This window comes from Sarcophilus harrisii, chromosome 2 (genome assembly GCF_902635505.1).
Source record: "Sarcophilus harrisii chromosome 2, mSarHar1.11, whole genome shotgun sequence".
Taxonomy (NCBI): domain Eukaryota; kingdom Metazoa; phylum Chordata; class Mammalia; order Dasyuromorphia; family Dasyuridae; genus Sarcophilus; species Sarcophilus harrisii.
The window spans coordinates 246,959,363-246,986,413 of record NC_045427.1 but is presented as its reverse complement, the minus strand read 5'-3'; the positions used below and the strand labels follow the sequence as shown (position 1 = coordinate 246,986,413).

At 35.0% G+C, this 27,051-nt stretch overlaps 1 protein-coding gene across 17 annotated transcripts in view; it reads left to right on the top strand.

The window, feature by feature from the left end:
* EHMT1 (euchromatic histone lysine methyltransferase 1) overlaps positions 1–26,423 on the top strand; it is a 259,276-nt gene extending 232,853 nt beyond the window's left edge. For all 17 annotated transcript variants that reach the window (XM_031951875.1, XM_012539611.3, XM_012539612.3 and 14 more), the window contains 2 exons: positions 15,831–16,006; positions 24,722–26,423. In XM_031951875.1, the coding sequence (XP_031807735.1) occupies positions 15,831–16,006; positions 24,722–24,902 (357 nt within the window). In that variant the 3' untranslated portion in view covers positions 24,903–26,423. The remainder of the gene's footprint in view (positions 1–15,830; positions 16,007–24,721) is intronic.
* The last annotated feature ends 628 nt before the right edge of the window (positions 26,424–27,051 follow it).

Sequence of the window (27,051 nt, the reverse complement as noted above, 5' to 3'; positions counted from 1 at the left end):
GTGTTTCAACTAGCGCCATTGAGACTATAGGGTACCCAGAAACTTGAAATGTGTTTTTTAGTAGCCATACATTTCTGGAACTACAAGTACTTACCTCCTCTAATTTGTTGATACTGTGAAATTGAATGTATGCAATGAGGTTATGACATGTCATTTACTTACAAGATATTTAAGTCAAAATATTTGTATAAAGCTAAGGGCGTAGAAGCGTAGTGATAAACATTAAATACACTAAACAGTTTTACTATTTTCCATCAAGCAATAATGCTTCACTTATCTGAAAATTCTAGATTTGGCTGCCTTTTCCATCCTGGAAAATTTCTGAAAACTAGAAAACATTTAGAAAAGCCAAATATTTCAGAATTTCAGTTCATCAAAGTTATCCACCTATATTTATAGTAGGGCCACTCCATCATCAAGTAAGTCAAAAAGCAGTTATTAAGCATTTAGCATGTATTAGGTGACAATCAACTAGGTTGAACAGTGGATAGAATACTGTGGTCAGGAAGGTCAGAATTCATATCTAGCTTCAGACACTTAAAAGTGTCTCTCTTAGCACTGTGACTCTGAGCAAGTCACTTAACCCTATTTTCCTCAATTTCCTTATCTATTAAATGAGCTGGAGAAAGAGATAGCAAATAGGATTTTTGCCAAGAAAACCCCAGATCAAGTCAAAAACTAGGACACAATTGAAAATGACTAAACAACAGCAAATGTGTCAAGTGTTGTGCTAAGCTTTGAAAATACAAAAAAAGGAAAACAAAGCAAAAAACTTCACCACCACCACCACCAAACAGTTCCTGCTGTTAAGGAACTCATAGTTCATTGGGGAAGACAGCATGAATACTATATACAAATAAGATAATTACAATCTTAGAAGGAGATCTTCTTAAGCAGAAGGTAGGCTTTTAACTGAAACCTGAAATCAGGAAAGCTAGGAGACGTGAGGACAGAGATTAATCCAGGCATGTGGAAAACTCGTGAAAATGGAATGTCTGTCCATGTTTGTGGAATAGCACAAAAACTAGTGAAGAAGACTGAAAAGGTAGAAAGGAGCTGAGTTATAAGCAAGTCAGAGGACTTTTTGCTATGGAGGCAATAGAGTCATTGAAATTTATTGACCTAGGGTTTTACGTGATCAGACTATACTTTATTGTTGTTGAGTTGTTTTCAGTCCTATCTGAGTCTTCATGACCTCATTTGGCAATGATACTAGATATTTTGTCATTTCTTTTTCCAGCTTATTTTATAGATGAGGAACTCTGACAGACAGGTTTAAGTGACTTGCTTAGAGTCACACAGCTAATAGTATCTGAGGTCAGATTTGAATTTAGGAATATGAGTCTTCCTAAATCCAAGCTCAGTGTTCTATCACCGTACTATATACTTTGTTGTTGTCATTGTTGTGATCTGTTGTGATCTGCACTTTAGGAAGGTCAAATTTGATAATAAGGGATGGACTGGAGTAGAGAGAGACTTAAAGTGGGGAGCAGGTATTTGCATTAGTTAAAATATGAGGTGATTATACTTGTGCCAGAGTAATTGCAATATCAGAGAAGAGAAAGAGCATGTATGAGAAGGTAGAAATTGCAGTATTTGCTGACTTGTTCTTTATAAAAGATAAAAGAGATTAAGGAGTTGAAGATGGGTGACTGGGAAGATGATATTGGTACCTTCAATAGTAATAGGGAATTTAACATTATTTTATGTACAAGTATGACAGGCCAGATTATCTGGTTTCTAGGCCCATAAAAAATTAAATAAAAATGTTGAGAAATGACAGTTGTAAATCTGATAGAACAAAGAAACCATTAAAAAAGAGAGACAGAGAGAGAAAACTGTGCTAAATATAACTGAATTTAGCAGATAGCCACATTTACCTCAGTATGCCTAAAGGATCTCTTGAACTTTATTATACACTAAGATGTTCATAGTGCTCCAAATGAGGAGACAAGGAAATTTGCGATTTATTTTGCAAAGGCTTCCATTGAAAATTGTTAAATAATAGAAACACCAACAACAATAATAAATATTTTGGCATTTAAAAGAATAATTTCTGTTGTGTGGGAAAAGAATCACTATGGAGCCTTATTTCCTAAATTCCAACAATACTGGATCAAAGAACTATTATGCTATTACTTTTTTTCCCCCTTTTGTTATACATTTAAACAATGCTTATTGTAAAAGTTAGTAGTCACCTTTTACTTTGTATGAAGCAGAGAGTGGCAATTTTTTCTCTGTCTATAAGTCATGGCTCTAGTTTGAAAGCCAATTTGATGACCTATTCCCTAGTGTATGACTGCCTATGACCAACTGCAATAGATTTGGTCAGTGTGACCCAAATAAATGCTGTGGATTTTTACATTTGTCATTTTCACAAAGCAAAAGAATATTTTTTAAAAAGAGAGATTTGTGGCTAGAATCTTGACAAAAAAAATACACAGATGTTAAGTCATTGGAGGAGAGGAATACAGATATGATGCTTTCATGATTTGAAAAGACTTTGCAAGATTCTCTTGCCTGTTGGTTCACTTTAGAGCTTTGGGACTGTGTACCAAAAAGATCTTTGTATTCCACTAATGGAACCGTATGTATTTGCCATTGGAATGGATTCTGTAACTTAAGTTAGCTGTTTATATACAGTTATTCTACTGTGATCAAATCCCAGTGATTTTTCTTATGTATCAGGAACCTTCCTATTGTCATTATTATACTTGTGAGAGTAAGGTTTGGAGGTTTGCTTTGCTAATATTAAGAAGCATCTTTCGTGGATCCCTGCATTGTGCTTTATACTAGTATCTTGTCATTTGGTGTGAAGAGATAACAAATCTTTGAATACAGTGTTCTAGACCACAGAATTTTTGTGGAAGTCAGTCTTTCTAATCTACCTTTACTACCACCCCTCAATCTTGGTATATTGGAACCACAGTCATCTTTCTTTCTTTCAAAACTTCAATTTTTACTTATCTGTTTATTTTTTACTTGCTTCCTTCAAACATGCCATAATTCCCACCTTCCTCCCCTATCAAAAAATAAAGAAATTGGTCAGACTGTACTGGGACTATATATCCTCCTTCTTCTCCTCCCCCTCTTCCCCGTTTCAAAGGCAATTTGTTCTCTTTCAAATCTTTTTTTATAATAGTTTTTTTTTTTCAAAATACATGCAAAAATAGTTGTTAATATTCATCCTTGCAAAAAATTTCATATTTTTCTCCTTCCCTCCCTCACTCCCTCTCTCCCTCTTTTCCTCCCTCTCCTAGACAGCAAATAATCCAGTATAGATTAAACAACTGCCATTCTTCTAAACACATTTCCACATTTATCATGCTGCACAAGAAAAATCAGATCAGAAAGGGAAAATAATGAAGAGAAAGAAGAAAAGCAAGCAAGCAAACAACAGCAACAATAAAAAAGGTGAAAATACTATGTTGTGATCCACATTAACTCCCCATAGTCTCCTGCTGGGTGTGACTGACTCTCCATCACAAGTCTATTGGAATTGGCCTGAATCACCTCGTTGAAAAGAACCATATCCATCACAGTAAATCATCACATAATCTTTTTGTTGCTGTGTACAATGTTCTTCTTGGTTCTACCTAGTTCACTTAGCATCAGTTCATGTAAGTCTCTCCAGACCTTTCTGAAATCATCCTTACAGATGATACAGAATAATAGTATTCCCTTACATTCACATACCATAACTTATTCAGCCATTCCCCTACTGATGGACATCCACTTACTTTCCAGTTTCTTGTCACTACAAAAAGAGCTGCTACAAACATTTTTGCACATGGGGGGGGGGGTCCCTTTCCCTCCTTTAAGATCTCTTTGGGATACAGACCCAGTAGAATCACTGCTGGATCAAAGGGTATGCACAGTTTGATAACTTTTTGAACATAGTTCCAAATTGCTCTCAAGAATAGCTGGAACTGTTCACAATTCCATCAGCAATGTATTAAGTGTCCCAGTTTTCCCACATCCCCTCCAACATTTGTCATTATCTTTTTCTGTCATCTTAGCCAGTTTGAGAGGTATCAAGTGATACCTCAGAGTTGTCTTAATTTGCATTTCTCTAATCAGTAGTGATTTAGAACATTTGTTCATATGACTAGAAATTATCCTCTTTTTCTTAGCTTGAAAAAACATTTGGTTAGTGTCCACTTTGTTTCTCTTTCATTACTTAACCCTTTACACCTTAATTTCCAATATTATTCTTATATTGAAAATATCCTTCCCAAAGTTACATGTGATCTCTTACTTGTCAAGTCTTTTTTTCAGTCTTCATCCCTCTTTACTTGTTGAATTTAAACCTCAGCTTCTATGGTTTGTGAATCTATTTGGAATCTCATAACTGAATGTGATGATTATTATCAGTAAATATTTGATTTGTACACCTATTTTACATATATGTATATCCAAGATCACATAATAATTTTTTGGATTGAAAGGAGTGATAAGTGGAAAAAGTTTTAAGAAGCCCTGAAAAGAACTCCTTCAGTCTCTTTCATCAATTCATTATTTAGATCCAGTTTAAACTGTGGGTTGTAACCCCATATAGAGTCTCATAACTGAATGTCAGGGTCATAGGATTATGACTTATTATCAGTAAATGTTTGATATATATCCCTGTTTCACATATATTTATAAGCCCAGGATCGTGCAAAAATTTCTTGGCAGAAAAAGGTTACATTGAAAAAAGTTTTAAGTAGCCCTGAAGTCCAGAAAAGGAGAGCTCCCTTGGGAATGCAATAGGATTGTTTTAAATCTACAGTGAGAATCTTGGAAACAATGGGTAATACCAATAATCAGTGTACATAAAAAAAAATACTTAAGGAACACATTCCCTGAGAATTATAATAGATTTAACAGATATCAATAACTCCAAGAGAGGCAGTCAGATATGTTGGAACAAAATCTGAAAGTTGAAAAAAAAAATAGGAGAAAATGTAAAATTTCTTTTATATCAGAAACAACTAGAAAACAGAGAAAGGAAAGATAATTAATTATGAATCATTGAACTTCCTGAAAACCATGTTTCCCCCCCCCCCCCCTTCAAATTGTACACTTAAAAAAAAAATCATAAGTGAAAACTGCTCAGATCTGTTAAAACTGGGAGGTAAAGTGAAAATACAATCTATTATTCACCACTTGAAAGAAACCCTCAAAAGAGAGGTACCAGAAATGTCATAACTAAAATTCAGGGCTCCTACTTCAAAGAAAAAATATGGCGGCCTGAAAGAAGCAGTTCAAGATCACACATAAGACAAGCCAACTTCAACTTTATAAGGGAGGAGAATTTGGCATACTCTTTTCCAAAAAGAAAAAAAGAATTTGGGCTTATAACCAAGAATCATCCTGTAAAGCTAAATGTAATCCTCTCAGGGGGAATGAAGAGGATAAACCTTTAGTACAGTGTACCTTTTAAAATATTTTCTGATTTATAAGAACTTTGAAATGCAAACATAAAATTCAAGAGAAATTAGAAAGATAGAATTTATTTTAGAAATCACAGAATTGTGATGTGCAAAAATTCTAATGTGTGTGGGGGGGGGCAAAAGCAAAGAAGCAAATATCCCTTTAGAATTCTGTCTTCAAAGTAGTGAGGGAGTTAAATAAGAAAAATAGGAATATACCATAAAAAAGAGGAAAAGGAGTTGGGAACTTAACATTTTTTGTGATGGAATATGTGAGAAAAATATAAACATGAAGAAAAAGGACTGGTATCCAGATTATCTGATTTGGATAAATGAATGTTAAAAATAAATACACATAGAAATATATTTTACTCAACAGGGAAACAATTGGGGATAAAAAGGAGGAGGGACAGTTATGAGGGCAATAATACCAGAGAGGGAATTATAACAAATATCCTGATCTTGAAGAGATGATTTAAAAAGTAGGAGAAAGAAACAAAGAACTAAAATCTAGAGGCTGCATATCTTTTGAGAAATAGATGATCAAATTATATGGTATATGAAGATAATGGAATGCTCTTGCATGTTAAGAAATCATAAAACATTTCAGAGAATCTTGGGAAATATAAAATGATACAGAGTGAAATGAAGCAAAAAAATTCATATAATGGTAACGTGGTAAAGAAACAACCTGAAAACCTTGAGAATTCTGATCATTTTCCAGTCTTGTTTTCAGGGGACTTATGATGTGGTATGTTTCTCACCTCATAAAGTAATAAAGCCTCAAGACAAGAAAGAGACATAATGTTTTTGACATGGCTACATGTGTATTAATTATGCTTGAAGGATTTCTTCTCCCACCCTCTAGTTTTAATTGTGGGCCAGGAGTTGATGGATTCCAAAGAAAGAGGGCCTATTAAAACAATTTTTTAAAGGCATAGAAGGAAATTTCAAGTCAATCACAGATAAGCAGAATAGTTTTGAAAGTAACAAGTAGAATTTAGAAAACAAGCAGGACAAAATGGAGACTCATTATTCCATGTTATTGTATGTATTTTTCTTACTTTGTTTTTTCAGAATGTAAAAAGGTTCTTATTGGGAAGAAGGGCTTTAAGGTCAGAAAAAAATTTAAAAAGCAAAACAAAATCTTACAAAGGTGGGATGGTATATGATAATGAAATATTGTTGAATAAAGTACCTTATTCCCCCCCCCCCCCCCCCCAAAAGACATAAATATGCAACATTAGAGGATAAAACCAGTCTAAATAAAATTTGGCGAGTTATTTAGCCTGAGCAAAGGTATTATTTAGCTGAGCAGAGGCATTCAAATATGAAAAAGAGACATAGGACTACAAACAAGAAAAATTTAAAAGATTTTCAAATTTCATTGCAACAAAATTTTCTGTCCAGAGTAGTGGAATCATCAAACTGAACTTACCTAGTAAGTAGAAAAGACATTAAATAAAATAAGGACAAGAAAAACAAATTACATCAGGAATATGTAGAAGGACTCCATGCTGGAGGCAATAAAATTATGAGAGTATTAAGGGATCATTTATAAGGTGTCTGAAGGTAGAGAAGATTTCAAAGACAAAGAAATAATTTTAAACTTTACTGATTATAAAAGCTTCAATAACTACCCATTTATATTCCTAATTTACTATCTATTCAAAATTTTCATGAGAGTCCTCTATACAGCAATTGAGGTCTTCTCTAGAGAAAGTATTAGTAAGAAACAAGCAGACTTCAACAAGTGATATTCAACAAGGGACTAAATCATAAATTGATTAAAAGATGTAGAGAATATAAGATCTTAGTGTCTTTTGTTTATTGATTATTAGAAACCATTAACTGGTAAGAACAAGTTCTTTTTACAACAAGTTGTCTTCTATCCATTTAGCAAGGTCATTCAAGTGACCCTCTGATGATAAATATCTGGCAAGGCATCAAACAGGAAGATGTATACTCAACAAAATTATTTTGATGATGTGATGAAGGATGTTCAGCACAGGTTAAGGAAGGATTCCCTCCAGCTATTTCTGGTTTTGGATGATACTGTTTTGATCATGTCAAGCCTTAAGACGTTGCTGAGTCTTCTGGAAGAGATCTGTAATTACCTGAAAGATCTGACCTCTCCATCTACACGAGAAAAACTAAGTAGATGAAGAATGTTTATTATCCAGATTTCAACTTTCATTTGAATGGACAGCATATATGGGTTAAATAATGAGACTCAAAGTTAAAAAGGAGGAGAAAAATAAGTTGTATTGCTTTTGAGGAAATCGTAAAAGGGCTTCCCTTCCTGCAAGGGAATTTATTCCTGCAATAGCCCAGGACCATCTTTCAATACAAACCTTTTATAATATATAATGCTTATATGGCAGCAAAACCTGTTACAGCACTGCTTCCTAAAAAACTAAAGTTGAATATCACAAAGAAGATATTTGAAACCTACTTTACATTTGTGAATGTATTGCATTGTGTAACCAACAAGACATTCTGACAAAGAGTAATCCAAGAATTTTATGATAGAAAGAGAAAGCCTAGGATGGCAAGGGTGAGAAATAACAGTTGACCAGAGTAATGTTTACCCATAGCTTCAAGATGTCCCTAAAAATCAGACTAGACCAAATGGAAATGACTTAAAGAGATAACAAGAATTCTTAATTCATTTTAAATTTATGGAATAAAACAAGAATTTCTATAATGTAGTATACTTTAAATTTTTTTTTTAACATTATTTTCTTTTATTATAGCTTTTTATTGACAGAACATATGCATGGGTAATTTTTGCAACATTGTCCCTTGCACTCATTTCCCTTCCTCTACCCCCTCTCCTAGATGGCAGGTAGTCCCCTGCCTGTTAAATATGTTAAAAGTATACGTTAAATACAATATATGTATACATATTTACACAGTTATCTTGTTGCACAAGAAAGATTGGATTTAGAAGGTAAAACTAACCTGAGAAGAAAAAAACAAAAATGTAAGCAAACATTAGCAGAAAGAGTGGAAATGTTATCTTGTGGTCCATACTCATTTCCCAGTGTTCTTTCTCTGGGTATGGCTGGTTCTGTTCAATACAGATCAATTGGAACTGATTTGGATCCTCTTATTGTTGAAGAGAGCCACATCCATCACAATTGATCATCATGTAGTGTTGTTGTTGAAGTGTATAATGATCTCCTGGTTCTGCTCATTTCACTTAGTACCAGTTGATGAAAGTCTCTCTGTATTCATGCTTCTCTGTATTTATTCTGCTGGTCATTTCTTACAGAACGATAATATTCCATAATATTCACATACCACAATTTGCCCAACCATTCTCTAGTTGATGGGCATCCATTCAATTTCCAGTTTTTAGCCATATAGTATACTTTTTTAAAAAGATGATTGCACATGAAACTGTAGATTTGTTATATATAACTTGCTATTCCTTATAAGTATATAATAAAATTAACATGTAAATTTCTTTATTTTCTTTCCTCTCCTTTCCCCCCAATTTGGAGGTGGTTACCATTAGACACAAATATGTATAACATACATAATAAGAAGAATGAGAAAATGGAGGAAAATAAAATATATCTCACTGGAAATAATTGACCTGGAAAACATCAATGAGAAATAACTCAAGAATGAAAGGATTACCTTACATCCATGACTTTAAAAAAAAAAGCAAAATAAAAAATCCAAAACCTGGTTATCATATTTCAGGACATCATAAAGGAGAATTCCTAGACATATTAGAACAAGAGGACAACATGAAAGTAAAAATATTCCAAGAATCACCTCCTGAAAGAAACCCCAAAATGAAAGTGTCAGTGCCAAAGTCCAGAACTTTCAAACAAAAGAAACAAATAGAAATAGGTAGGAAAAAAGAATTCAGATATCAAGGAACCACAAACAGGATTACACAGAAATTGATAGCTATTACATTAAAGGAGCAGAGAACATTAAATTGAGATTGTTCAAAAACCAAAAGAGATCTACAACTAAAAATGACTTAACAGCAGCATCAAGCAAAATTCTTGAAGAAAAAAAAAATGGATCTTCACTAAAATAGAGAATTTTCAGGTATTTTTTTATGGAAAAAAGCCAAATAGGAGTTTTGGCCTGTTCTAATTGTTAGTAAGTTCTAACACATCATGCCTAAATTCAAGCATTCATCCTTTGTTTTTGGTCCATTCATTGTTGTTGATACTGCCTTCTGGAGTCAAAAAGAACATTACTGACTTTTCTACAACATGATAGAGAATCCTTTAGATCTTGAAGACAGCTACCAAATTCCACCTATGTCTTTTTATCTTTAGTATACCTAGTCTTTTGATCTTGTCCACATATAATGTAGCCTTAAGACTTTTCACAACCCTGAGTGTCCTTTAAACAGTCTTCTGTTTATCAGGATCTTTATTAAATCTTGGTACCCAGAACTGAACATAATATTCTACATGTAGTATATGACAGTGTTTTCTCCTACTTGTCTAACTACTCTGTTGTCTTTACTGGATCTTTATCCAGCTTACAATTCTTCACTATAGCTTTCCCCCGAGTTCTGTCCTCAAATGAGATACTTGTAAAAAGTGCTTAGCATACTGCCTGGCACATAATAGGAGCTATGTATATGCTTATCCCATTTCCTTCTTCCCTTCCCTCTGTTTCTTTTGGTGATCTCATCAGCTCATATAGGTTCAATTATTATTTTTGTGCAGATGATTTTCAGATTTGTCCAATCCTAATGTCTCTCCTGACCTCAAGACTTAAATATTCAGCTGCATATTGGATATACAAATTGGATGTCCTATAGACATGTCCGAAACTGAACTAGCCCAAACCCTCTTCCCTTCCAGATTTCCCTGTTGTTGAGGGTACCACCATCTGCCTAGTCACCCAGCTTCACATCCTTAGAGGATCCTCAACTTTCCACTCCCTCTCACTCTCTATGTCAGTTAGATGTAAAATTCTGCCACTTTACTATCATAATATCATATATATATATATATATTTTCCCCCTCTAACACTGCCATAATCCTGGAAGGTCCTCATCACATTGTGCCTAGACTGTTGTAATGGTTTATTTGTTGGTTTCTCTGCCTAAAGTCTCTTTCCATTCCAATCCATCCTTCACTCAGCTATTTAATTGATGTCTTGTAAGTGCAGATTTGACTATATCACTTTCCTATTGAATTGACTTCAGTGGCTCCTTGTCAGCTGTAAGATCAAATATAAAATCCTCTCAGGCTTTTGAAGTCTTTTGTAGTCTGACCACTATCAACCCTTTTGGCCTTTTTACACCTTACTTTTGCTACATATTCTTTGATTCAGGGACACTGGTTTCCTTTCTGTTTCTTCACACAGCACTCCATCTCACATTTCCAGCCATTGTCACTGACTGTGTATATTCTCACTGCCTAGAATGTTTTCACTAATCTCCACCTCCTGTCTTTCCATTCTTTCTTTAAGTCCCAATGAATGTCTCACCTTCTGCTAGGAGTCTTTCCCAGTTCTCCCAAATCTTAGGGCCTGCCTTCTGAAATCTCCAATTTATCCTGTATGTATCTTGATTGTACATAATTGTGTGCATGTTAACTCTCATGTTAGGAGGTGAATTCCATGAGAGCAGGGACTGCCCTTTTTTGTTGTTATTGTTTGCTTCTCTGTTTTTAAACTTTCTTTGTATCTTCAGTGCTTACCCTGGCACATATTGTACCAATAAATGCTTGTCGATTCACCAACTGATAGGAGGTCAGATGAGCTGTAATTGAATGGAACTATCTGATCTTTATTCCTGGAAATTATGCCCTTCCTAATGCAGCCCAAGGATGTATTGATTTTTGGCTATCACATCATATTGTCAAAAAATGAAATTAAGTTAATCTAGCATGACTATCCTTAATGAATCTACTCTGGTTTTGGTAATCACTGCTTCCCTTCCTGGTTAGCAAATTACTATCTTTTTAATGATCTATTCTAGAATTTCCCAGGAATTTTAGTCAAGCTCATTGAATGGTTATATACAGACTCTGTTCTCTTCAAAATTAGGACATTTGCCAATCTTAGGCTGTCTTTCCTTTTTTTCTGATTGTTGATGGCTCAACAGTTGCTTCTGCCAGTTCTTTCAGGACCAGAAGATGTCATGCCTCTAGTTCACATAACTTGAATTCTTAAGGCAGTTAAGTGTTATTTTAGTTTCCCCTTTTTTATCTTGAAAATCTGTTATTATCAATGTAAAGGTCATTCTCCTTTGCAAAAAGAACAGATGGAATAAGATTTGAGCGTAAGTACTGCCTCTATGTTGTTAGTGATCATTTTTCTCTCACCCAAGGCAAAGCTTGTCACCTTTGATCCTTTTGTCACCTTTTCTCTCACAATATTTCAAAGTAAGAATAGCAAACCTTTTTCATTGTCTTATCTTCCCTCATCAGTCACAGCCTGTTCTGAGATTTAGTGTTTTGGATACTGTTTTTATAAGACTTTACAACATTTATAGTCATCTTTTATTGCCTGCTTTTACTTCCATTGGGCAATCTTTGTTGTAGAAGTAACCATGGGAATATTTGCATTTATAAACAGGATGGCTATATAAAAAGTTCAAACAAGGTATAAAGAAACATGTTACCTTAAAGGTAAAGTGATCAAAATCCTCCCTACATAACTAGTCATTTATTTTTGAAAAGTCCTGATAAGGTCCATCTTATATCCAAAAAATCCCTTAGTACAATAGATAGCAGATTGAGGATGTGATCAGTCCTAAATTCTCAATTATTAACATCATTGGTATTTAAGTTGCTGGTATCACAGTCTATAGAGATTGCCCTTATTAATGTGTCTGACATAGTACCTAATAAATGGTTATTCTCTTCCCTTCTTTTTTTCTCTCCCCTATTCCTCATAGTTGGTGACTCAGTAAACCTACTTTTTAGCTTAGGGCCCAAAGCAGTGATATCAATAGATCTTTGGCATAATGTGTTCCTTTTTAATGTGATCCACAATTAAAGAGATGTGATATAAAATTGTTACATGATATTTGAAATCTGAGACTTTCTTACTAAATGTCACAAAAGACAGTCTCCTTAACCAACTGTCATAATCAAAAGACATTAAAGTCTAAAACAAGGAAAATGACAGTAATACCATAGCTAAATTTTGAAACTCCCAGATCATGGAGAAAGTTTTACAAGTAACAAGAAAAAAACAATTCAGATATGACAGAACCAATAAGAATTACACAAGACCTAACTGTGGCTACATTAAAAGACTTTGAGTCTTGGGCTCTGTATATCCAAGAGCAAAAAAACTAGGGTTGTGCCTGAAAAATGTCATGCCCATCAATGTTAAACTTAATCCTGAATGGAAAAAAAGAGGATATTTAGTGAATTGCCAGATGTTTAGGGTTTAGTTGCAAACATGCCTGAACTTAATAGAAAATTTGATATATAAAATATGATAAATATAAGGTAAACATCAAAGACTAATTTCGGAGGACTCAGTAAGGACAAACTATTACATTTTATACATAGAAATGTAAGTCATGTCGAAGACTATCATTAGTATCTGAGTAGTTCCAAAGAAAGATTGAGATAGAGAGTATGATGTGATTCTAGGAAGCAAAATCATATAGAAAAAGGTAAAAAGAGTAAGTTATATGCATAAGTTATGAGAGTAAGAATTGACACAGGAATTAGATGGGAAGGAGCATAATTCTGGATTCTACTCACACTGGGAATGGGCTAAAGAGGGAACAATATATACAGGAGGGTCTTCTAAAGTCTTCTAAATTAAGAAATGAAGGAGAATAAAATAAGGGGAAGAGGTAAAAAGAATATTAACAGGCATGGGAGAAATAGGGAGGGAAAGGATGAGGGGAGAGGATAAGAAAAAGATTGTGGCCTGGAATGTGGAGTTAATTAAATAATAGTAAGGCAAAGGTTCTGGTAGATGTAAAATTGAGTGGTCAGTACGAATAGGAAATGAGGTACACTTAAATATAATAACAATGATCAAGAGTAGAATTTATAGAAAAACAAAAGCAAGAATAGTAATCAATGATTTCAGATAAAATTAATACTAAAATGGATTTAATCAAAAGGGAAAAAATTAGGGAAACCACACTAAAGTCAGCCATATTAATATTGTTATAGACTATTTAAAATAGCTAGATAGTATAAGTTTGAAATATTGCTGTGATATAGGAAATGATAAGTTGGCAGATTTAGAAAAAATATAGAAAGACTTAGACTTATGAAGGATTATGTTATCCACTTTCACAGAAACAGGACAAACACAGTATGGCCTTACATAGATGTCTATGAAGGTAGATAGGTTTGTGATTATAGATATATCTCTCTATATATGTGTGTATATATATATATATATATGTATGTTTATCTGCTTAATTGTAGTCTTCTTGGTAGAGGTGAGGGAAGCAAAGGAAAAAAAAAAAGAATAAAATTAAAAAGTTCCCAGCAGAGAACAAAAGAAAACCTTTAAGGAAGGAAAGGAAAAATGGACATTTCTGAATACAGCGTGTAGTATTTATTATATTGTCTTTCTCCTTCTCGTCCTCCCTTCTTCCTTTCCTCTCTTCCTTCCTCACAACCTCCTTTCCGCAGTTGGGGTTAAATGACTTGCTCAGAGTCACACAGCTAGGAAGTGTTAAGTGTCTGAGGTCAGATTTGAACTCAGGTCCTCCTACCTTCAGGACTGATGCTCCCACCTAGCTGTCCCATATAGGCTTTCTTGAAATGAAAATTTATTGTTTCATATTTTAAATCCTCTCTTATGTTCTGCTGTGCACATTGCAATATTTTGTTTTATTTTTCTATTTGTTATTTAAATTTTAAATAAACTTTCAAAAAAAGATATCTGAAAGACAATTAGAAATCAGTGGCAAAGGTGTAGCAGCAATAAGTAGATTTAAATATTGTGAGTCTCGTGATGGTAATTAAATCCATGGAAACAGATTACCAAGTAAAATAGTGATAGAGGTAGAAGGAAAGATGGTCCAGGACAGAATCCTGGGGACCCTTATGGTTAGAGGACATGGTTCAGAAGATGATTCACAAAAGGAGACCAAGGAGCGATCCAATGGGGGAGAACAGGACAGAGTAGTGTCCTGAAAACCTGGAGAGAAGAATATGTCAGGGGAGAGTGATCAATAGTATCCAAGCAGAATGATCATGAAGAATGAGAACTGAGAAAACAAAACAAAACAAAATATTGGATTTGACAACTAAGAGACCATTTGAGACTTTGGACCAAGAGACTTTGGACAGAACAGTTTCAGTAGAATTGATAAGACTGGAAGCTAGATTATAAGGAACTAAGAAGAGGATGAAAGAAAAGAAGTTGGAGACTCTTATTGTAGATGGCCTTTTGAAGATTTTAGCTGCAAGGGACAGAAAAAAAAATAAAGCAATAGTTAGCAAGGATGGAAGGATCAAGTGAGGATTTTTTGAAGGTAAGAAGACATGGTCATGTTTGTAGACCATAGAGAAGGAAAGATTGCTCCACTTTTTTTATTTTCAATTTCTGGGAGGAGACGGAATGGAATGGGATGCTTTGAACAAGCAGGTTAGCCTTGGTGTACAGTTAAGTCACTTCATCATTTGAGGCAGAGGTAAAGGGGAAGAAAGTGGCAGAAGATAGCTTACTGATAGGAGATGAAGAAGAAGGGAGTAAAGGGAGCTTAATAAAAGATGCTTATATATGTGTGTGCGCATGTGCATAAAGGTATATTGTTTCCTTTGATAGATGTAAGCTCTTTGAGAAATGAGGAGTCTTTCATTTGTATCTTTGTATGCTCTAGACTTTTATCACAGTACTTAGCACATAATAAAAGCTTAATAAATGCTGTTTGGGGAGAAAAATTATTGTTGATTGATAATGTATGTTTCTCTGTGTTTTATCTGTCCTACTCATGGTAAATTTTAAGATCCTTTGATCAGGATTTGTAGTTTATCTAAACCTTGTATCTCAATCCCTAATTTAGTGTTTGTATAAAGTAAGCATAATAATCTAATAGATAAATGAATGATAAATTCATGTACATAAAATCCTTGTTTACTTTCTTCCACCTATATTCAGTCCCCATTTATATCATTCCCTAGATTTCTCCAGTGCAATAGAAATATTTAAACTTTTTTTTTTTTTTTTTTTTTTGGCCATCTCTGTAACTCTAGAATATTTTTGAGTAAGTGCTGATACAATAGATATTTAAGCCTGTCAGACTCTGAAAGGGTGTTGTCTTAGTGTTACTTATTTGAAAAAAGTAACTTGTTAAAGTCATGTTTCTTCTGCTATATTCTATTTTCCCCCCTCATTGATTTTGTGTATTCACTGAAAAGTGACTTATTTCAATTGCTTTAGACCAAACCAAATAATCCTCAGTGTGTTGCTTTTTTTCTCTTTCCTCCCCAGGACGGAGAAGTTTACTGCATAGATGCTCGTTTCTATGGCAATATCAGTCGTTTTATAAACCACCTCTGTGAGCCCAACCTCATTCCTGTGCGTGTCTTTATGTCACATCAGGACTTGCGTTTCCCTCGAATTGCCTTTTTCAGTACTCGGCAGATAGAAGCAGGAGAAGAGCTAGGGTATGTATTCTTGCATTATCTTATACTTGCATGTTCTCCCCTTAAATTTGGTTTATTTGTATACATATACATAAATGTTGAAATATGTTTCCCACATATTCATTCATATGAAATACTATTTGTAAAGTGCTTAGCACAGTGCCTGCCACAGAGTTAATAAATGCTTTCCTTCTCATGTGTATACATATATGGCTGTTTTATATTGGTATATCTTTGCTTTATACCAGAAATCTTTCTTCAATTTTCTGTCTTTATGGTGAAAAGTTTGGCATTCAGTTTAATTTCATGTAGCTGATGTGGCAGGAGCTGTTATAGTTTTCCCCAGTAGTATAAATACAACATAACTTTTAAGAATGTGGAACAGCAGTGTTTCAACAGTTCATAAAGTGAGACCATTTTTATGGAAAATCAGTTCTTAACTATCTACATTGTGCATCTAACTCTAATACTGTGATTTTCTGTAACATTCTTTACTTTCTAGAGCTGGGTGTTAGGAGTAAAAGGAATTCAAAAAGTCTTGTACTACTGTTGCAGTAGAATCTGTGATAAACTATACATCAAAGTTATGAGCATGATCATTTATTTTATTAGCAAAGTTAGCAATTATCAGTCAATGGGAACCAAAGCTCCTCAAAAAACAAGGATATTATCTAGGGATTTACGGAGCATTCTTATAGTTGATCAAGAAGAACATAGTAGGCTATAATATTGAGTAAGTCTCCATTTTTTGGAAATTATCTGAGGGACTGGAAATTTGGTATAATTTTTGAGAAATAAACAAGCCTTCTTTCTGATTGGCTGAGATATAATTATTGATTAATGGAATATTTTACATCAGCAGGTTATAAAAGCACATGAAAGAAATTAGGAGCTTCCAAAAGGGCACTAGCTTCTGACAAAAATAGGGGAACTCCAAATTGGAGATTACATCTCACAATGGGAAAATACCTCTCTTACCCACTTTCCTGTTTCCCAGTTGCCTTCAGCAAAGCATTTTTTTTTTTTAAATCATCTGATTTTATAGCACAGCAAGACCTAACTCTCAGAGCAAGGATAATCATTGTATAAATGGGAAGTAATTAATCTTAGATTGCACAATTTCCCTCCTTAGTTCTCAAGAGTCATGTCTCCCATGAATCATTCTCTATAAACATATGCTGACTAGTGGAATTACATCATGTGTGTCTAATGTTCAATATTTAAAGCATCGTAATATTTTCAGGGACTAAGTTTGAATTTGAGCCAGCTTGAATACTACAGTTAATACAATAATGAATACAAGGTGGAGAGACAGTTATGAGAACCAGGTTAATAAGAGCCCATATAAATATGCTTGACAATATCCCTCCACCAGAAAACCAGGAAGTTACCTAAGAAAACTAGGAAGAATGATCCCACACAAAGTACTCTGCTACATTGTGGTTTGCTGAATTTCATTCATAGGCTGTTGAAGGTCATGAACATTGATGATAATCTTCCTGGTTATTGTATAAGAACAAGAAGACTGATTAAGATCCTCTCTGGGAAGCAGTGAGAATATCCAACACCAAATGATTTTGCAAAAACCTCTCTGCTAAAGAATTGACTCTTACCTGGAGGAAGAGAACAACACTACATGCTTGAGCAATGACTGCGATTGCTCCTTGAGCTAACTTTTTATTTTTAGTAGAAATATCGCTAATTGATTTCATGGCATAGCCTATCCCCAAATCTGGGAAAACAGACCAAAAAATTTTTGGCCCTTGAGTAGATTTATTTATAGGATTTGTAGGCTTATATTCTTTCTTCTTATACTTATTCTACCATGCTTCCAGATTTCTAGTAGTCCTTCCAATTAGACCCATAGAATGATTATAAACTTATATTGATGGGCCCAGATAGTTTATAATTCACATGTCTCATACCACCTCAGGAAAGAGAAGAAAAGGTTGCTCCAGCACAGACAAAAATTTGACCTGGAGTTACTAATCCTCATGCTAACTCTGAAATTGAAGTATCATTTTAATAAGAATTACAAAAGAAAGGTTCCTAGATTGAATATTGTCATTAAATTGGATTTTACCATACATGAGTGATTATTTGTTAAATATTGAGGAGCCTGAAAGTTTTGAAATATTTTTGGTTTCATATTACCTCTTACAACAATAGTAGTATTTTCACCTTTGCTTCTATTGACATAGTGAGGAAACTTATCTGTTAAAGGTTGTATAAGTGGAATTGCCCACAATAACCATCATGGACTGTTCTTTAAAAGTTATCTCAAAATGTGAGAAAATTGTAAAAGCCTCATTGTCGTTAACACTGGTCTTTGATGGCACTTTGAATAGGCCTTCCCAGTCTGATTGGGTTTCACTAGTGCGAAGGAAATGCTTGATATAGACTTTGTCTCCATAGTGAAAGTTGTATAATGATAAGTTCAAAGACTCAGTCTATATTTATGCTCTGAAATAAGAATTCTTTCATTCTGTTCTACAACTCCTGTATATAGAAGCAATGGAAGCATCTCCTCCCAGGAAAGAGTGGAGAAAGGTTTTTTTATTGTAGGGTGTCCAAATAACATTTTGTGGGGAGAAAAATGTAATTCTTCTTTTGGTTTGTTTCACAGAAGAAATATGAGTGGTATGACACCAAGCATTTAAGATAGTTTCAGAAACATAGTTTGCAACCATAAGTCTTAAGTTCTTTGTTCATGTATTCAACTTGGCCTGAATTCTGTGGATAATACAAAGTATGAAACTTAGAAGTTATTTTAAGTGAAGAATATGTTTGGGAAAGAATAAGGGAAGGAGATTCCTTGTTTGAAACGCTATGTAATGGTGGACCATACCAGGGCATAATCTCTTTGGGAAGTATTTTAGCTATAAAATTAGCTACAGCTTTAGAAATGCTTCTATCCACCAAGTAAGCTGATCTATAATAAAAAGGCAAATTTTGTAATGATCTAACTTTAGCCTATATATAAAGTCAATCTGCAGATGTCCAAAGGGAGTAAAAGTTAAAGGGTGACCACCAAAGGCAACTTTACAAAAACTTGTTGGTTTTATGTCTGACAAGTAGGACGGGAAGTGGTAATATAAGCTATAACTGCAAACCATGACTGTATTGTATCAGCAATTCCCTGACTTCCAAAATGTTCTCCCCTTCTTCCCTTTTTGAACAGAATGACTTTGAGGATAGAATCCTTGGGGAAGAAGTGATACAGTCTTCAGATCCCATCAATCTGTTTTTAACCTCAAACCATGGTTTCCATTTTTCAATTACAGAGTCATGATAAACAAGATTTAAATTATCTCCTTAAGAAAAGGTGTTATGAAAATCACACTGAAATCCTTTTAGAGTTAATGAATTTAGAGTCTGAGCAGCAGCAGCAGTAGCAGCAGCAGCAGCAGCAGCATGATTGTTCCATCATGAAACAGGATTGGTTCCAATGGTGTGAACAAGGCAATGAGCAATGAAACATTCAGCAGTTTGATAGCAGATTTTAAAAATTTCTTCATAAAGTCTGCATTAGCAGTGACTCCACTATCAGATGTCAGAAAACCACTTTGTAGCCATAGCATCCCAATGGAATTATAAGCACTGAATGCATCATGAATAGGTGTTATTATTGGCAGGCTTCTGTGAGTGCAATCAACAAGGCTGCTTGGGCTCTGAAATAAATATCATAAGTTGCTCAGATGGTATCATAGTTGGAGACCGTAGCAGCACCTGATGACATTCCTCAAAAAAGGACCCATTGGTACAAAAAATATAACCAAGATTCTGCAGAGGTAACAGAAAGATCATTATGGAGTTTTTTAGCCATGTCCACTAGAGAGGAACAGTCATGTTGTGGCTCCCCATAGATGGCACATTAAGAGTAATATTCTCTTTCCCTAGCAAAGTCCCTTACTATCTAGCAAGTCTCTGATCAGAAAAATCTGTGAAGGAATAAAAGGATTTCACCCTCATGGGAACACAGTAGCATTAGAGGTGCAAAGAACCAAACCACAAATCTCTATAAAAGGATGGTGGTGGCTATAACTTGTAAGCAGGGTGGTGTTTGATGCATAGAGTGGTGCTTGATGTTACTGAATAAGGAAACTGGGTAAGGACACTCACTGAAGGCCACCCCTGTTACAGTCATGAAGAAGAAGAAGAAGAAGGAGTTTATTGTAATCTGGAGTCTGAAACCAATAACAGGCTTTTCTTAGTTCATTCAGGGCAGTAAGATGTTGAGACTTATGTTGTAGAGGTTCTGTAAGTGTCTTTAGTCAAAGAAGTTAGAGGTTTTATAATCTCACCAAATGACAAAATCCATTGTTGATAGAATCCAGCCATACCAAAATGTCATATAGCTGTTTATTGTTCTTCAGAGTTGATAACTACTAAAGAGTCTATAAGAACTTTGGAGAAACAGAATGGCTGTCAATAGATTAAATGAAATCAGGATACTTTTACCAGAGAAAGGCATCATTGAACTTTTGATTTGACGACGCTTCTCAGATGAACCAGGAGAAGATGATGACTACTATCTTCTTGGCAGGTTTCTATATTGGGTGTTGCTAGTAAGAAATCATGTTGATGCAGAGTCCTTGAAAGTAATAGAGGCTAAATCTTGTTGCAAGATCTGAGAGAACAGGATAGGACTTTTTTATATCCACTTGAGGCAGATAAGTCCATTGTGTCTGCTGTGAATCTGAGTGAATAGTAATGCTTTAAAAAAAAAAAAAAAAAAAAGCAGAACAAAGGTCTGTCACAGTAAAACTATGTAACCTTACAAAAAGTGGAAGAGTCAGTAGTGCCTGGATGGATACCCTGGATGATAACATAAGCACTAACAGTATGTAGATCTTGCACAAATCAATAAAAATCTTTTCTTTCAGGGCCTGATTTATGTTTCTTAAAATTCAGTAAAGGGGTATTACAAGGTTACTTGATTAGAACAATAATATCTTGATCTCTCAGGGATTCGGTAATGGGTGAAATATCTTAGTTTCTCTAGATAAGAGAGATGAGGTCACAGATGGTGGTGACTTACTAGTAACAGGAATAGCTGGCTTTAACAACCTACATCTGAGGATGAAGAGCATCAGGGATATTGGGTGGAAAGCTCAGATTTCCTTGGGCATTATGATAGGGAACAAGGAAAGCAAACTTTCCCTTCATTTCCTTTGGGACCTCCATTTTTATTGTCATTAAATACTTTTCTTCAAAGCTTACCTTCTAGCAAGGTGCCTCGTCTTTATTTAAAATGAATAAATAAATAAATAGTGTCTCACAGTTACCAGGTAGAGTATGAAAAGGAGCTGGGGATATTTGGGCAACCAAGATTGGTATATATAACTAGAGAGAAAGAGAGAAAGAGAGACAGAGAGACAGAGACACTGAGACTTTTAAGTTCACCAATGGTCTTTTCATGCCAATTGAGGCATATCTTATGGAATTGGTTGCTTATTTCTGGTATAGTTCATCTAACAAAAGCTGAATTAATGATGCTAGGATCTCTTGGATTGGTTGAATCTAACTCTATTTACCACTTACTGTTTTTATAGTAAGAAGTTTTGTTCTCTTCCTGAAATTTTTCTTGGAATTTGCTCCATTTTTCAGGTAGAATAGGATATGCCTCTGTTACCTGAATTAAGGATTACCTAGTTTGTAATAGATTGATGTAATCAGAGATCAAGAAAATTGATCTTGAGCTTTTTTCTTTTTTTAAGACACAACATCTCTTAGGAGGAGAATAGAAGGAGCAGAAAGAGAAGACAGAATAGGATAGAAAGAAGAGGAGGACCCTTTAAGAAATTGTGTCTGCCTCAGACAGAGCTACCTAGTAAAACCAATAGTACCTTTGCTTTGGATGAGCTTGTTCAATAGCCAGTGTTAATTTCTTTAGTAAACAATAATCAAATGTACTGTACTGAGGCCATAATAACTTATCAACCAAATCTTTTGTGGTCTTAGAGCAAACTTCATGCAATTTAATAGCACACTTCTTTAGTCATATTCATACCATGAACTGGAAGTTTCCCTTGTTAAGGAACTCTTCTACAGATAGTCTCATTGGTATGCTATTAGACTCCATCACTCTCTTGAAGTGTCTCTTGAAGAATTTCTTTCCGTAGCAAAGCTCTTGCAGGAATCTCCCTGGGAACACTCCTGTTGGATTTTCCCTGAGATGTTTGTCCAACAGGGAATTAAATAATGCCTTAGTAAATCTCCCATGAGAATAAACTAAAATAGCGTTTCTCTCCCATCCCCCCCCCCACCCCCCACCCCCCCCACCCCTTTTTTTTTTTTTAAACAAAACTTTCAAGGGAATAAAGTAAGATTGATCTTAGGCTACATTGACTTTAGAATTTGATTAATTTCAAATATTGTTTCTATGTCGAGTCAAAAATTAATTTCAAGGCCATGTTAATTTCTTGGTCTAGCTATCTCAGGGATTTTCCTACTTATGGGAGAAAATTTTTTGTCTGTAAAAAGGATTTTTTTTTTTTTTTTTGGAGGTGAAATAATTTATCTTATCTTTTCCCTGTTTATAGGAGTGTTTCCTCTATAATAAGGATATCTCTTATCTAATCTGAAAGATTGCTCTACTTAATCTGTCTGAAACAAAATTCCTTTGTACTGCAGGTGATGTTCTCTCATTCAGAATCTTACTCTGGCTCAGAGAAATTTGGATGGGTATTGAGGGAGTGCCCAACCTCTAGGGCAGACCTCAGAAAAATCCCCTAGTGAAAAGTCTACTGGACAATTCTAAGCTGTTCTTCAAAAAAGGTTACCTCAGAAAGCTGGGAATCCTAATACTTGACCTAGTTGACCTGCCAATTGTCATGGTAGCTATTTGCAATAAAGATAAACTAAACAGCAAAGTTCTGAGCATGATCTATTTGTTGGCAATAAAAGAGAACCAAGGCTCCTCAGAAATCAAGGGTGCCATCTGGGGGTTTACAGAGCATTTTTATAGTTGATAGTGAGGAATATAGCAGGTTTACATAATATTGAATAAATCTTAGGTTATTTCCAAAAAAACAGAGAGTGAGGAATTGCAAAATTGATAGTTCCTGAGGAATAAACAACCCTTTGTGATTGGCTGAGATGTAGTTATTGATTAATGGAATATTCATCAGCAGGTTATAATAGCATATGAAAGAAATTGGGAGCTTCCAGAGAAACAAAAATAGGGGAATTCCAAATTGAAGATTACATCTCACAATGGAAAATCACCTTTCCCATTCCTCTCCTGTTTCCTAATTGCCTTCAGCAAAGCATTGTTCTTAAATCACATGATTTTTAGTGCACTACTAGGTCCACATCTAGTAGACCTAGATTACAAAGCAAGGATGATCATGATATAAGTGGAGCTAATTAATCTTAGATTTCACATTCCTAAATTTTAGGTATAGGTACAGATTTATAACAAATCTGGTATTAGTTACTTTTGCTTTTATGAAATCTAGATAAAGACATTTTATGTTTAAAAAGGGCAACATACAAAATGAATTGACTTCTCTCTTAGAATAGGCCAGAGATAGTGATTAGGTCAGAACCTGTTGTAGTTTAAAGAGCCGTTCAGAATAGCATAGAGGAAAAATAGAGTCAAAAGACATGAGTTCAAATCCAGGCACAACTGCCTATTTCCTATATGATCTTGAATTCATCGTTTTCTACACTTTTCTTTATACTTAAAATGATAAATTGGACCAAATGATCCATAAAGTCCCTTTCATCACAAAATCATACAAAATCTTTCTGTTCAGCTTCTTAAAACTTGAAGGGTCTCTTTCCAAGATCTCTCTAAGATTCATCTTCTCACTTCTGCTCAAAGACTTTCAGGTATAGGAACCTATCAACACATTCTTTTCTAGCATGCATTCTTTATATTCCTTTTATTTTGTTCCTTTTCCTCTTGTGAATTTCTTTAACCCTTTGATTTGTTGAATATTGTGACTCCCCCCAACTTACAGACCTTCATTTAGCTTCCACTGTATAGATCTTTAGCAAAGTAAGAATGGGAAACCACATTAACCACCCTGTGGGCCTTTATGCTAGAAACCAAAGTCATTGAGATCTAGAAAATAAAATTTCCATTATTTACATATCTGAATGAGTGAGTACTTTTGACTTGGAACTCTTAGAAGAGATATATGTTTTTGTTTGTTTCTTTATTTTGTTTTGTTTTTTGCTTTATTAAGGTCCTCATCTATAGGAAGCTGACCTAGGATTGAGTATTGAAAACTGATTGATGGGTCTTCTTTTTTTTCCACATATGATCTCCTAAAAGTTTCTATTCACAGCTTTTTGATCTTATAATTCATTCCTTTCCTAGCTAAGGCTGAAATGAACTCGTCCTTCAAAAGGAACATTATATGTAGAGGTAATAACTGAGTAGGGTGAATAATGAATGAAAAATGAGTTTCCTTTTAGCATTTTATTAACATTTCAATTTTAATTGGTTTGATAGAAACAAGGTTTAGGGGTGCCCTGTGTTGCCATTTTCTCACTGTATCATAATCAGATCTATGCTCATATTCTCCCTTTCACTCAACTAATACTGCTTTTACTCATCCATTAATACACTCATTCAACAAATATTTATTATATGCAGGAACCTATGGAGGAGAGAAAAGCCTTTGAGGAACTTAAGATCAGCCGTGGAAATTTCTCTTGCTATGATACCATGACTCAATATTCTCTTCTCTCGTCCTCACCCTTGATTTGATCTCTTCTCAGGTTTGACTATGGAGATCGATTCTGGGACATCAAAGGCAAGTTCTTTAGCTGTCAGTGTGGGTCCCCCAAGTGCAAGCACTCCAGCGCAGCCCTGGCCCAGCGTCAGGCCAGCTCTTCCCAGGATACCCAAGAGAACGGGCTCCCAGACACCAGCTCTGCTGCAGCTGCTGACCCTTTTTGAGGCCCTGATCACCAAAACTGACATTGTTCAACTCTTTAGATTTAAATACTGTTTAAATTTCCATTTAAAGAGGACAAGAAATCTACAAATGAAGTCCAAGAGAGGTCATAAGATTTAGGGGCTGTGCCACCGACTGTTACTTGAGGAATTATGAAATAACATGCTGAATACTTTTTTGTTTCCGGTAAGTTCCCAGTTCAGTAGCCTGGGGCTAGGGGGGTGGGGGTGGGGAGAGATGGGATGACCCATTTTACTAGGGGAAATGTCAGAAACACCATCTATGGGTGTGATAATGGTGTTGTCAGAGGCAAGGGCAAGGTTCCCAGCCATTTTAAAATGGCATTACTAGTTAGAAACGGCCATTCAGTCAAGCAATGTCCCAGTTCATGACAGTGAACTTTGAAGTACTTGATGTCACTCTTCCTAAAGTTTCCAGAAGTGATTCACTTGGCACAGACCTTCTGAGTTTCTGATGGTGGTTTTTGTGCATTTTGAAGTTTAATTTCTTCCTCTGGATCTGGTGATTGCCCATGATACTGATGAAATCATTTTGGGCAATGCACACTCTTCTAAAAGATGCCTGTTAGTCACCAAACTCACTTTTCTGGAGTCCTTTTCTTTCCCTTTCTTGAAGCCCCTATTTTGTGCCAGCCTGCCAAAGCCACCATCACTCCCACAAGCTGTCTCCGTTAAGAGTCTGGCCTCCTTTGAGGTCTCCTCGGCATGTTACTGGTTCAGTGTTTGTTTCCACGGGTGACACATTACAGAAGGATTTGTCTCTTCTTTCACATTAACAATCTTAGGGAGGAAGTTTTAAAGGGATTGTACAAGACACTAACTTGGAAAAATCGGTTTGCTTTTTAAGAAATATATATATATATATCTAGACACATATATCAAACCTCTGACTGGCATTTCTTTGAGAGGCTACTGAGCTCAGTAAGAGCTGAGGAGAGCCAAGGATTGTGTAACAGGGAGAAGATACCAACGCACCAGCTCGTCTGCTCCTGTCAGTTTATTTGATGCTGGGCACCTTTTAATTTTTAAGCCACATGCTATGATGATTAATAAACTGATTTATTTTCTACCATTATTGAACATTAGGACAAACAAAAAAATAAAAAAAAAACAACACAAACAACGGTGCTGATTCTGGTGTGATTTTTACTCACCAAGTGAATATAAACTATCAATTGTATAAAAAGAACAAAGTGATTTTAGTATAAAATGCAGGAGAACCTTTTTTTAAATTGTTAGTATTGTAGTGTGAATAAAATTGCCATCAACTTTTGTGTGATGGCTTGGCAGGTCATATAATTTTTTTTGCATCTATCTTTTTAAATACTGTAATTAGTGCAGTAACCGTGGGTTTTTTTGTGCAACTCTTCTAAAACATTCATAATGCGGTCATGTTTATTTTTTTCTGTTAAAATGTTTTTGACAGTTTTAAGAGCAGTCTTTTGGCTCAGACCATTTCTTGTTCTGTTTTCAATGAAATCAATAAAAAAGTACTTTAAATGAGTTTTTTATTATGATATTGTGTTTCTCAAATGGTGTCTGCAAAAAACGCCTCAGTTTTCACTGGACAAGATGCTTGCAGTTTGAATACAGACTTTGCTTAACCAGCAGCTCTAGTCCTAAGATATTATATCTAACTCTTCATCTTTGAGTGTCTGACCCAAATTGTGAATATCTGGGATATCAGGAAGGCTTAGATATGACTTATTCAGCCTTTCTCTCACAGACAGACAGGGCTCTTCTAGCAATCAGCATATGGGGTGATCTAAACAGTAATTTCTTCCTTTTCACATTAAAAGTAGCTTCAAAAGATGGATAAGTTAAGGTCTTAGACTTAGCAGGGCAGACAGATCTAGTGGCATTGAAATTGCAGCTCAGACTCACTGCAATCATGACATACATACAGTCAGTGAATACACATAGTTGTCTTCTACTGGGAAGGAAAACAAGAGAAATAGGTGATTTTAGGTAGTATGCTATGTTGGACAAAATACTGCATTTGAAGTCAATACCACCTTGGTTGAAATGCTGCTTCAAGACACTGAAGGCTTATCTTCTTCAACTAATTCTTAAGATAGTAAATATTAATGGCACCTCCCTCACAAGGTGGTTGTAAGGATCAAATGAGACT